The sequence below is a fragment of the Suncus etruscus genome, chromosome 2, assembly GCF_024139225.1.
Source record: "Suncus etruscus isolate mSunEtr1 chromosome 2, mSunEtr1.pri.cur, whole genome shotgun sequence".
NCBI lineage: Eukaryota > Metazoa > Chordata > Mammalia > Eulipotyphla > Soricidae > Suncus > Suncus etruscus.
In genome coordinates, this window is record NC_064849.1 from 65,628,669 (window position 1) to 65,639,846 (window position 11,178).

General features: G+C 56.0%; 2 protein-coding genes across 2 annotated transcripts; one reads left to right on the forward strand and one right to left on the reverse strand.

Moving 5' to 3' along the window:
• Window positions 1–73: 73 nt before the first annotated feature.
• AP1G2 (adaptor related protein complex 1 subunit gamma 2) lies at window positions 74–7,889 on the forward strand. Its single transcript, XM_049768428.1, is given in 22 exon segments — window positions 74–356; window positions 722–846; window positions 1,006–1,147; window positions 1,446–1,542; window positions 1,631–1,707; window positions 1,789–1,884; window positions 2,365–2,445; window positions 2,614–2,712; window positions 2,958–3,013; window positions 3,128–3,241; window positions 3,358–3,498; window positions 3,576–3,630; window positions 3,731–3,781; window positions 3,783–3,854; window positions 5,219–5,308; window positions 5,386–5,513; window positions 5,821–5,925; window positions 6,146–6,254; window positions 6,337–6,472; window positions 7,130–7,293; window positions 7,405–7,503; window positions 7,600–7,889. Coding segments are annotated over 22 exon segments (2,394 nt in total). The 5' UTR covers window positions 74–101; the 3' UTR covers window positions 7,702–7,889.
• Window positions 5,060–10,573, reverse strand: THTPA (thiamine triphosphatase). The gene is made up of 3 exons (XM_049768427.1): window positions 9,996–10,573; window positions 8,418–8,561; window positions 5,060–5,379 (listed from the first exon to the last, which is right to left on the reverse strand). The coding sequence occupies exons 1-2, from the start codon at window positions 10,543–10,545 to the stop codon at window positions 8,434–8,436; spliced, it is 678 nt and encodes a 225-aa protein (XP_049624384.1). The 5' UTR covers window positions 10,546–10,573; the 3' UTR covers window positions 5,060–5,379; window positions 8,418–8,433.
• Between the last annotated feature and the right edge of the window lie 605 nt (window positions 10,574–11,178).

The window sequence follows — 11,178 nt, forward strand, 5'->3', positions numbered from 1 at the left end:
CGTGAGCCTAAGGTAAATGGGCCCCCGTTCCGCAGGATCTTGGCATTGAGCAAGCTTGGGCAGAAAGACCCGGCTCTCCCTCGGTCTCAGCGAGCTAATTAATGCTCCGCTCTTCCCTGGGTTTTGCATTTCCACCAACACCCCCCTCCAGGATGGTGGGCCTTTCGCTGAAACTGCAAGATCTGATCGAGGAGATTCGCGGGGCCAAGACCCAGGCCCAGGAGCGAGAGGTGATCCAGAAGGAGTGTGCCCAAATCCGGGCCTCCTTCCGTGATGGGGACCCTCTGCACAGGCACCGCCAGCTGGCCAAACTGCTCTACGTCCACATGCTGGGCTACCCTGCCCACTTTGGACAGGTACTGCTAGGCTGGGCTGCCCTGCCTCCCTGGACCTCCCTCCCTCTGCCCCCATACACACGCGTCCCAGTTTGAGGAGGGAAGCCAGTGGGTCACATCTTAGACCACTTTACCTGCTTTTGCTCTGGATTTTCTTATTCTGCAACATTTCTGTGTCACTGCCCATCTCCTTCCCTGATTACAAGCCCCTGTTCTGAGCTGGACTGCACCGAATACTTCTGGCCTTTCCCGTCACCTCTTTCCACCATCCTGACTCAGAGAGGGTGATGGGATCTGGCGCCCCCCACCAGGTTGATCAGCTGTTGCAGAAGATAGAAAGGGGATGTTGAGTGCCTCCCCAGTTTCACCCGCCCCCTTCCCTGTAGATGGAGTGCCTGAAACTGATCGCCTCCCCCAGATTCACAGACAAGAGGGTGGGCTACCTGGGGGCCATGCTTCTGCTGGATGAGAGGCAGGATGCCCACCTGCTCATTACCAACAGCATCAAGAAGTGAGAGGGCTCTGGGAAGCACTTGGAATCAGGGAGCTGGGAGAGGGGAACACGGAAATCTGAGGGGGCATGCCTGCTGGAGCTGCTGGGCAGGCTTCAAGTTCACAGGGTTAACTAACTGTCATTCCCCCCACACACACACACACACATATTCTGCAGTGACCTGAGCCAGGGGGTTCCAGCAGTCCAGGGCCTAGCCTTGTGCACCTTGAGTACCATGGGCTCTGCTGAGATGTGTCGAGACCTGGCCAGTGAGGTGGAAAAACTACTCCAGCAGACCAGCCCCTATGTGCGCAAGAAGGTGAGGTGGCTGTGTTCTGCAGAAACTGACCCGTTTGTCATGGGATAGATGGTCCACAGGACCGGAGAGATAATATATTAAGCCACAGGCCTTGTATGCAGCCAATGTGAGTTCAGTCCCAGTAACCCCATATGGTCCCCAAGCTCCAGTAGAAGGATTCCTCAGTACAAAGCCAGGAGTAAGCCCTGAGCTTAATGGATGTGGCCCAGAAAAAAGAAGGAAAAAGAAAATGGGGTAGAAGTACAAGTGTCCCAATTCTGGAGCACGCCTGCCATTTCTCAGCCTGCCACCTCTGCAGGCTATCCTGACAGCGGTGCACATGATCCGGAAGGTACCTGATCTCTCCACCATCTTCCTCCCACCCTGTGCCAAACTGCTTCATGAGCACCACCACGGTAAGGATTGGGGCTCCACTCTGACTGGACGGAAGTGCCAGCCCCAAGACTCAGGTTGACGCTTCTTGCTTCCCCACTCCAACCCTAGGCATCCTTTTGGGTACCATCACACTGATCACTGAGCTCTGTGAGCAAAGCCCAGCAGCCCTCAAGCACTTTCAAAAGGTGGGCAGTTGGGGTGTGGTGCAGGGCTGTCACTTGTGATGTGGTTGGGAATACCCAGGTAATGCTGTGCCCTCCCTCAAGGTGGTGCCCCACCTGGTGCAGATCCTCCGAACTCTGACCACAACCGGCTACTCCTCAGAGCACAGCATAGCCGGAGTCAGCGACCCTTTCCTGCAGGTAGGCAGCCCCTTCCCCACTGTGTCCCTGAGCATTAGAGAAAACTGGCTCAGGGTAGGTGGCATCTTGGGCAAGGGAGAGGCAAGCACAGCATCTGGGAAGGGAAGAGAAGGACACACCGTGCAGAGAAGGGGAGGACACCTGGGGTGAGAACAGCCTGTTGGGTAATGGCAGAAATGGCAGTTCAAGGGTCACAAGGTGTGGGACAGCATTTGCCTCGTGCAAAAGCCTGGGATCAATCCTAGAATTGCCTAGTTCTCCAAGCACCAAGATGAGCGTTGCCCCAGAGCTCTGTCAGGTGGCCCAAAAAGTGTGTCCCCCAGTCCCCTGGTCTCATATATACCTCTGATCCTCTCCCAAGCCCCAAGGTTGCTGGGTAGAGATGGGGCAAGGAAGTGTGGGATGCTCTGAGGTGGATTTCCTCAAGTCCACTTATCCCCACCACTGAACCCCTGTGTTCAACCTGCATTCCAACCACAGGTCCAGGTCCTTCGTCTGCTTCGGATTCTGGGCCGGAACCATGAGGAGAACAGTGAGGCCATGAATGACCTGCTGGCTCAGGTTGGGGGTAGTAGGGCAGGGTAGGGTTCCTCAGGATTTGGTTTCCTTCAGATCCTCTGTAGCTAAGAGCAGGGTCCGGGGCCAGTTGCCTTGGTGTGGTGGGGGCCCAGGGCATGTAGTTAGGTTGTAGAGGGGCGAGATGATGGAGCCTGTCAAACTGCTCCTCAGGTGGCCACCAACACTGACACCAGCCGGAATGCGGGCAATGCGGTTCTGTTTGAGACGGTGCTGACTATCATGGACATCCGCTCTGCAGCCGGCCTGAGGGTACAGCTCCACTCACCAGCTCTCAGCAGGCTCACAAGTCCTGGTATTTGGGGGTTTACAGGGCACACCCAGAGGTGTGCGGCTAGCACCATTTCTCATGGGTAGTGCCAGAGGGACAGAAGCCAGGACTCCTGCATGCAAACACTCGTCTCCCGGACCCAAAAGGTCTAGTTTACTGGGTTCTCCTGCCTACCTGGGTATCCTGGGCATTCCCTGACTCCCCACCCCCTGCCTGCCTCCTTTAGGTTTTAGCTGTCAACATTCTTGGCCGCTTTTTGCTCAACAATGACAAGAACATCAGGTACATTCCCAAGTGTCCTCCGCCCCACTCTCTGAGTGTACTCAGCGCCCACCCTGGACCCAAGCCAGGGAGGCTGCTGGCTGCTACACAGCAGGGTCTCTCCACTCTGACCAGATATGTGGCGCTAACATCTTTGCTCCGGCTGGTGCAGACCGAGCACAGCGCAGTCCAGCGACACCGACCCACCGTGGTGGAGTGTTTGCAGGAATCTGATGCCTCTCTCAGCCGGTGAGACCAGCATGGCTGAATAACGGAACTGTGAAGACCAGCATTGGGGGGGGGGGGGGAGGACTGAGGCCTGTGGAATGGTGGCCAGAGCAACTCATACTGACCCATCTTCCTAGGCGGGCCCTGGAACTGAGCCTTGCTCTTGTGAACAGCTCCAATGTGCGGGCCATGACTCAGGAGCTGCAGCGCTTCCTTGAGTCCTGTCCCCCAGAGCTACGGGCTGACTGTGCCTCTGGCATCCTGCTGGCTGCTGAGAGGTGAGATGGCCAGTTTTCATGGGGTGGGGGGACTCCAGAGGACCAGATCTGGGACTGATGAGCCAAACATCCCCTAGGTTTGCCCCAACCAAGCGGTGGCACATAGACACCATTCTGCACGTGCTGACAACGGTGAGGCAAGGGCAGGTCTGAGCTGGAAAGGAGTGCACTGGTTCCCACTCTGGTCTGAGCTCAAGTCATCATGCTGACTTGCCTATGTTTGCCCCTCCAGGCTGGGACTTACGTCCGGGATGATGCTGTGGCCAACCTGATCCAACTAATTGGGGGGGGCCCAGGAGCTACATGCCTATTCAGTGCACCGCCTCTACAGTGCCCTAGCAGAGGACATTTCCCAAGTACTGACCCCATCCTGGTCCAGAGCCATCCACCCTTCCTATCCATGCCCTCTACCTGCTTTCCAGTGGGTCCTCTCTAGAACACAGAAATTTATTCAGAAGAGATAGTCAAGAACACAGCCTTGTTTTTTCATGTTTCAGTTGTTTATTCAGTGCCAGGGATCAAGGCAAGGACCTCAGGCCTACCTGGCAGCCCAGCCCTCTAACACCGAGCCACATACCTGGGATAGCCACATCTAATGAGAAAGCTATTTTCCAGTAGAACATCTGTACATGTGATTCTGGGTACCTATTGTGACTATTGAACCAGAGAGCTTGCTGAATATTTGTTTGCCCACTCAGCTTAAGATACTGCCTATCTCCCGAGCTATCCAGAGTCCTTGGTACTTGTGAGCTAGTAAGATACAAGTTCTCAGAGCTAGAGAGAGAGTTTTATGCTTTTAGCCAACCTGGGTTCAATCCCTGGCAACACATATGGTCCCCAGAGACCTGCCAGGAGTAAGCCCTGAGCACCCCCATGTGTGGCCTATGTCCCCCAAAAAGACAAACACCCTACATGTTAGGTTTTGCAAAGGCCTCAAATGCTGAGTTCACAGATGCCAACCAATAACTAGCCCTCTAAACATATGAAGTAGATTGAGCAAAAACCAACACCACCACCCCCCAAGAGAAAGGCCCCTTGAAATCAGAGAATGTTTTTTGTTTGTTTTTGGGTCACGCCCCGCAGCGCTCAGGCCACTCCTGGCTCTATGCTCAGAAATCGCTCCTGGCAGGCTCGGAGGACCATATGGGATGCCGGGATTCGAACCACTGTCCTTCATGCAAGGCAAACACTCTACCTCCATGCTACCTCTCCAGCCCAAAATCAGAGAATTTAGGGGTTCAGGCACTTGTCTTGTATGCAGCCAAGTCCAGTTCAAATCCTAAGCCCAACCAGGAGTGTTCCCTGAGAAGAGCCAGGAAAAAGCCCTAGCACCACCATTGTGGCCCCAAACCAAGGCCAAATCCTTACCAGAGAAGGTCCCTTTCTGTCCACACTAGGACATGCTAGCACCCTTCTGCTTAGACTGCGTAGTTCTGGTGCTTGACCGCCAGAGGGCAGAATAGGCCAGGGAGCCAGGACAAAGCCAGCTAGCGAGCTAGCCAGAAGACTGTTCAGTCACCTGCCTAACATTAACATGTCTACGAAGAGAGGAGACAAGACATAACCCTAGTGTTTTGTTTGTATTGGAAGAGAGATTTACACCAGGTGGTCTTCAGGGAGAGCCTTGCAGTGCCAGGAACAGGTCCTGAGCTTTGTGCGTCAAGCCAGTTCTTCACTGCTTGAGCCTAGGCTCTCCAGCATGTTTCTGATCCTTACACAGCAGCCGCTGGTGCAGGTGGCAGCCTGGTGCATCGGCGAATACGGAGACCTCCTGCTGGCCGGGAGCTGTGAAGACACTGAGCCCCTTCAGGTGATACCTTAATGAAGGAACGGGATGCTGAAGTGACTTGCCTGGCCTCCGAGTTCCAATTTGTGTCCGTCCTGCAGGTGGAAGAGGAGGAGGTGTTGGCACTGCTGGAAAGGGTACTGCAGTCCCACATATCCCTGCCGGCCACCCGGGGGTATGCCCTCACTGCCCTAATGAAACTCAGCACCCGGCTCAATGGAGACAACAAGTAAGGGGGACGGATGGGGCCAGAGTTAAAGTACAGAGGTAGGGTGCTTGCCTTGCAGACCAACCCAGCTTTGCTCCCAGATACCCTATATAATGCCCCAAGCACTGCCAGGAGTGATCCCAGAGTACTATTGGGAGTGTGTGGAGGTAAAAATGGAAGGAACCTCACCCTGCCCAAGAGCCCCTTCGTGGCCCCTCCAGCAATAGGTGACCACCTCTCAGTCTTTAGATCTTCCTGCACTCTCCCCTCTACCCCACGCCACAATTAGAGGGCAAATCTGACTGCCCCACACACCACCCTGTTCCAGCCGCATCCGCCAGATAGTGTCCATCTATGGGAGCTGCCTAGACGTGGAGCTGCAGCAGCGAGCCGTGGAGTATAACATGCTCTTCCGGAAATACGACCACATGAGGTGGGACTGCACCCCGTCCCAACCCTTTGTTGGCCCCAGGGTGTCCACTTCCTCGATGTCCTCCTGACTCCCTGTACCCGGTTTACTGGTGCTTAGCTGGCTTCCAAGACTCCCTGCCCATCCGAGAACTAACTTAAGGAGTCAGAGCATATCACATACACACACAACCTCAGCACCTGTGAAAAGCCCAGGGACACCCATGTCCATTCCAACCTCACAGGGCTGCCATCCTGGAGAAGATGCCACTTGTAGAGCGAAGTAGCTTTCAGAATGAGGAAGAAGATCAGGAGAGCCAGAGGGAAGCGGCCCCAATGCCCACTGAGCCCCAGGTGAAGAAACCAGGATCGCTGGCGTGAAGAACCCTTCCTTCATCAGGCCTCATCCCCAGCCCTGACTCTGCCTATCCCCTAGGACTCGAAGCTCTTGGATCTCTTAGATCTCCTGAATGATCCTTCTGGAGAGGTCCAGCAGCCACCCCTGCTGGCCCCTTCCCCAGGAGGCACCGTTACACATCTCCTGGACCTTCCCTGTGAGCCTCCATCCCTGGGTAAGCCCTCAGAAAAGGGGCTAGCTGGGGGACTGTGATTCAGACACCCTCTTCCCTGTTCTGTGCCCACTGCTCCCCCGTTGGCAGGTGAGGTGAGGGCTGCTTCCTCCCAGCCCCACTACTTCCCACTCCCTGACCCTCCAGACCCTTGTAGCACCTCAGACCTCTCCCCACAAGCACCAGACAACTCATTTTTCTTCTGCATCAAGTATTCTTTTACCTGGGTCAGGGGGAGAGGGCCACACAATGACAGTGCTCAGAGTCCATTCCTGGTGGTGCCAGTTTTCCAACCAGACACCCTAAGCCGCACACAAAGCTAGTTCTTTGCACTGTTTCCCAGCCCTTCTGTGGAATGTTTTTTTTCCTGGCACATCCAGTGACTGGCTCATTGTCACCCATCCAGTCTTACTTAGTCTAAGTATTTAGTGTTTCCTTAGCACTTTCCCTTCTGCTCATTGCTTCTTAATAACCTGTTATTTCCTTAGAGCACTGTCACAGTCCATGTGTCTTCTTTGTTGCCTTGCTCTTTACACATCTCCAGGAGGCTCACCCTGTCCACTGAGTCACATCAGCATTGTCTCGGACCCAGTAGATGATGAAGGAGTGAACTCATCATCTCCAGCCTATACCCCAGCTGTCCCTCTCTCCCCACTCCAGCTCTTACCCAGGATCTCAGAGTGTTTGAGCGTGATGGGCTGCAGCTGAATCTGTCTTTCGTCCGACCCCCAGAGACACCTGCCCTGCTCTTAATCACTGTCACTGCTACCAATACCTCAGGGGCTGATGTCACCCATTTTATCTGCCAGGCAGCCGTGCCCAAGGTGTGCAGAAGAGCAGGACTCAGGGCGGTGGTTTGGGCCCTCTGGGAGAAGGCGTGAGAAGGGAGTGGGTGGGGGCTGCCGTACTGTGCCTAACCAGGCCTCCTATGTCAGAGCTTCCAGCTGCAGTTGCAGGCTCCCAGTGGGGACATCGTTCCAGCCCAGGGTGGCCTGCCAGTGACCCAGCTCCTCAGAGTCCTCAATCCCAACAAGGTAAGCTCCCAAGACAGTACCCTACCCCCACCCCTCAGTAGCTGAGACCCTGGGCAGGGAGAACTCCTCTGGTGTCTATCCACCTTGTGTTCCTAGGCCCCTCTGCGGCTCAAGCTGCGCCTCACCTACAATCACTGCGGCAAGTCGGTGCAGGAGATCTTCGAGGTGAACAACCTGCCAGTGGAGACGTGGCAGTAACTCAGTGCCCCCTGCCCACAGTCCCTGAAATCGCCAGCAGGGGGCGCCTTGGTCCCGCATGTCCCCTACCTATTGATAACACCCAATAAAGCCTGAGGGGGGAGTCATATTTGGGTAGCCTTGAGTGAGAAATCATCTGAATAACATCTAGGGACCAGCCTCTGAGAAATGAATGTATCTTTCTCTGAGGCTTGGGGATCTGGTTTGGCCAAGGTGGGCCTGGCTGTCCTGCTCTCAGGGAGAACTTACCCTACTCTGGGCAAGATCTACGCAGAATTTCTTGATTCCTAGCAGGGATTCCCATCCTTCTCCCCAGCCTGCTACTATTCCCTGCAGCCTAAGACAGGGAAATCCCTGCTGCCTCCCTGCATCTCTAACTCAGCTGTAAGGCGGTTTAGGAGCCGCTGGCAGAATCAATGGCATCGACCAAGGGAGGGGGGTGGCAAGGGATTTTCCTGTGCTTAACTACTGATCACGGCTAAGTGGAAATCCTATAAACACGAGCGGAAATCAATGGAGGCTGCTTAGCGGCCAGGGGAGAGGGGCGGCCCACAGATTGCATCTGACGGATGGGAGAGAGGAGGCGGCCAGGGAGGGCTCCAGGCAGAAAAGCTGAAGGCAGGGTGAAGGAGTCAGTGGGCAGGGGAACCCGGCAAGAGGCAGGAATGAAGCCAAGTGGACCCAGAACTCTTCACCTTTGAGAAGTGACCCCTCACCTGGGCCACTGACCAGCTACTTGGCTTCCTGTGGCGTCTCTGTCTGTGGATTTAGGGCTTTGAGCAACTGCAGATAGTCCTGGGGCCGGAAACGTTGGAGATACACTATCAGTTTAGCAGGTGCCTTCTCCTGCGCAGGCACACCTACAGGCAAAAGGAAAATGAGAAAAACAGACTGAGCTGCTAATGCTGGAACAATGCTCCCCATCCACCCAGGCAGGACCTCTGATGGTATCACTGGTCTGGGGGAATGAAACTGAGAGGGCATTGCTTGCTGGTAGAAGGGGCTGGGACAGACAGCACCAAGAAATGGCAAAGAGGCACTCGGGTGCCAATACAAAAGGGACCTCAATAGGGACTCATTTTGGTTACTATTTCTGTGGCAAGATTTAAGCCTCTCTGAGCCTTCCAGAGCTCATTAGCTTGGTAATGAAACACATGCAGAGATGCACGTGGAAAGAAGAGGGAAGCAGGGGCCGGAGAGATAGCATGGAGGAGGAAAGGCATTTGCCTTTCATACAGGAGGTCATCGGTTCGAATCCCGGCGTCCCATATGGGACCAGCAATTGCCAGGAGCAATTTCTGAGCGTGGAGCCAGGAATAACCCCTGAGCACCGCTGGGTGTGACCCAAAAACCACAAAAAAAAAAAAATAAAATAAAATAGAGGGAAGCAGCCACAGTCTGGAATTTCACAAGATTCCAGCCTCTGGTGCGCAGCCTCAACAAGCAGGTGTCACTGTTGGTGGCTGGCAGCTTGCTGGGCACAGAGCAGGAAATGCAGTTCTGTCTGCTGCAGAGACGAGAACACATTCCAGTGCTGCAAGCCCCAGGCAATACGCAAGCCCAGACTTCTGTGCACAAACAAGGGGGCCAAACCTAGAAACAGAAACACCTATCTACTAGCACAGCGGTAGGGCATTTGCTTTGCACGAGGCCAACCCAGGACGGACCCTGGTTTGATTCCCGCCATCCCATATGGTCCCCTGAGCCTGCCAGGAGAGATTTCCGAGTGCAGAGCCAGGAGTTATCCCTGAGCACTGCAGGCTGTGACCCAAAAGCAAAAAACAAACAAACAAACAAACAAGAAAAAAACACAGAAACACCTGTCGACTTCTACCCTGCGTTGGGTCATGTGAATATGGTGCTCAAGCCTTTCAGTGAAAGCCGTGTAGGACAAATTGAGGTCCTGGGTACCTCTATACCGAAAGGTTAGAAGGGGGTGGACAGAGTACAGTGGGCAGGGTACCTGCCTTGCATATGACCAAGCAGGATCCAATCTCTGATCCTCCCAGCCCCACCAGAGAGATCTCTGAGCGCTTCAGGGTGTGACCCAAAAAAGAAAAGGATTGAAGGAGAGAACTGACCAACAGCTAAAGAGGGCCAGGAGTGGCCAAAGGCAGGAAAATGAAAAGAACTGTTGGGTTCAGACAAGAAAGGATGGAATGAAGGTGAGAGTTTTTGGCAGAGGAAACTGGATTTGAGAGTCCTTCCAAAGCAAGCTGGGTTCTCAGCTGAGGCACCCACATACATCAGGATGGGTGGGGGATGCAGGCAGAGCAGGCTGTCTGTCGCCTCACCAAGCATATTGCTGAGGTTGAGGATCTCCTCTAAAGCAGCCGGGACCTCGGCCTCCTTGGGCACCAGGGCCTCTATCTCTCCCACCGCGTAGCCGAAGTCCGCAGTGTCCAGGTCCACCCGGAGCAGCGCACCTCTGGGGGAGCCGGGAAGCGCCAGCTTCCAGGAACTTCGCTGAGTCACAAAACTAGCCACTTCCCGCAGCCGCAGCGGGCCTAGCACGCCAGCCATCCCTTCCTCGGCTGGGGCCACTGCCCCCAGCACTTCACAGAGCCGGGCCACGATGGCGGGCTCGGTGGTGACCTCCAAATACTCTGTGTGCGGGCCCGACGTCCCGGCTGCTGCTCCGGGACACTTGAACTCCCAGCCGCTTCCCTCGCGAAGGCGTAGCCAGTGGTCAGCCCGCATGAGGCCCAGCTCCGGGGTGTCGTAGTAGCTGTCTCGGAAGGTGAGCTGATGCTCCAGACTGGCCCCCAGTTCCCGCAGCCGCTGCTCGGTGCGAGGCCCGGGAACAAACTTCCGCTCCACTTCAATCATGCCCTCCGGAGCCATGCTGGCTGCATGCAATCCATCAGAAACACCCGCTGTCAGCGCCCAGGTGTGACTCCTGCGGGGGCGACAGATCAACACAGACCCGATCGGAAGAAGCCAGGCGGGAGGCGCAAGGACCCTCGGAGAGCCCGAGGTGCAGGTCCATCCTTTCTCCCCGCCCCGGCCGGCCGGCCGGCCTGCAGCAGACAATGTTTTGCACCGCTGCTCAGGACGCAGTTAAGTCTCGATTCTTTGCACTCGGCCCGGCCCGGCCCCCGGAACCCCGGCGCTCACCTCCGAGCCCCAGGCGGCCCCTCTCGCGGGACCTGCGAGGGATGCCGGGAGCAGCCCCAGCCCCGACCCGGCCCGGCCCGGCCCAGAACCAGCGGCCATGTTAAGTAAGGCCCAGCGGCACCCAGAGGCCCAGCGAGGTTGTCCGGGTGGCCACGCGGCCACGGAGAAGGGGCCGAGAGGGACGCTGCGGCCTAGCCCTCCGCAAGGCAGCCCCGCCGACCCCGCCGACTTCTCGGGGTTAACAGGGTTCAGGCCTCGGGTTAAGCCCCGCTTCCGCGAGTGCCGGGGCATGACGGGAGTTGTAGTTCCTCCTGAAGTAGCCCAGGCTTCCCGGCCTGGACCGTCGCTATGGTGACTGGC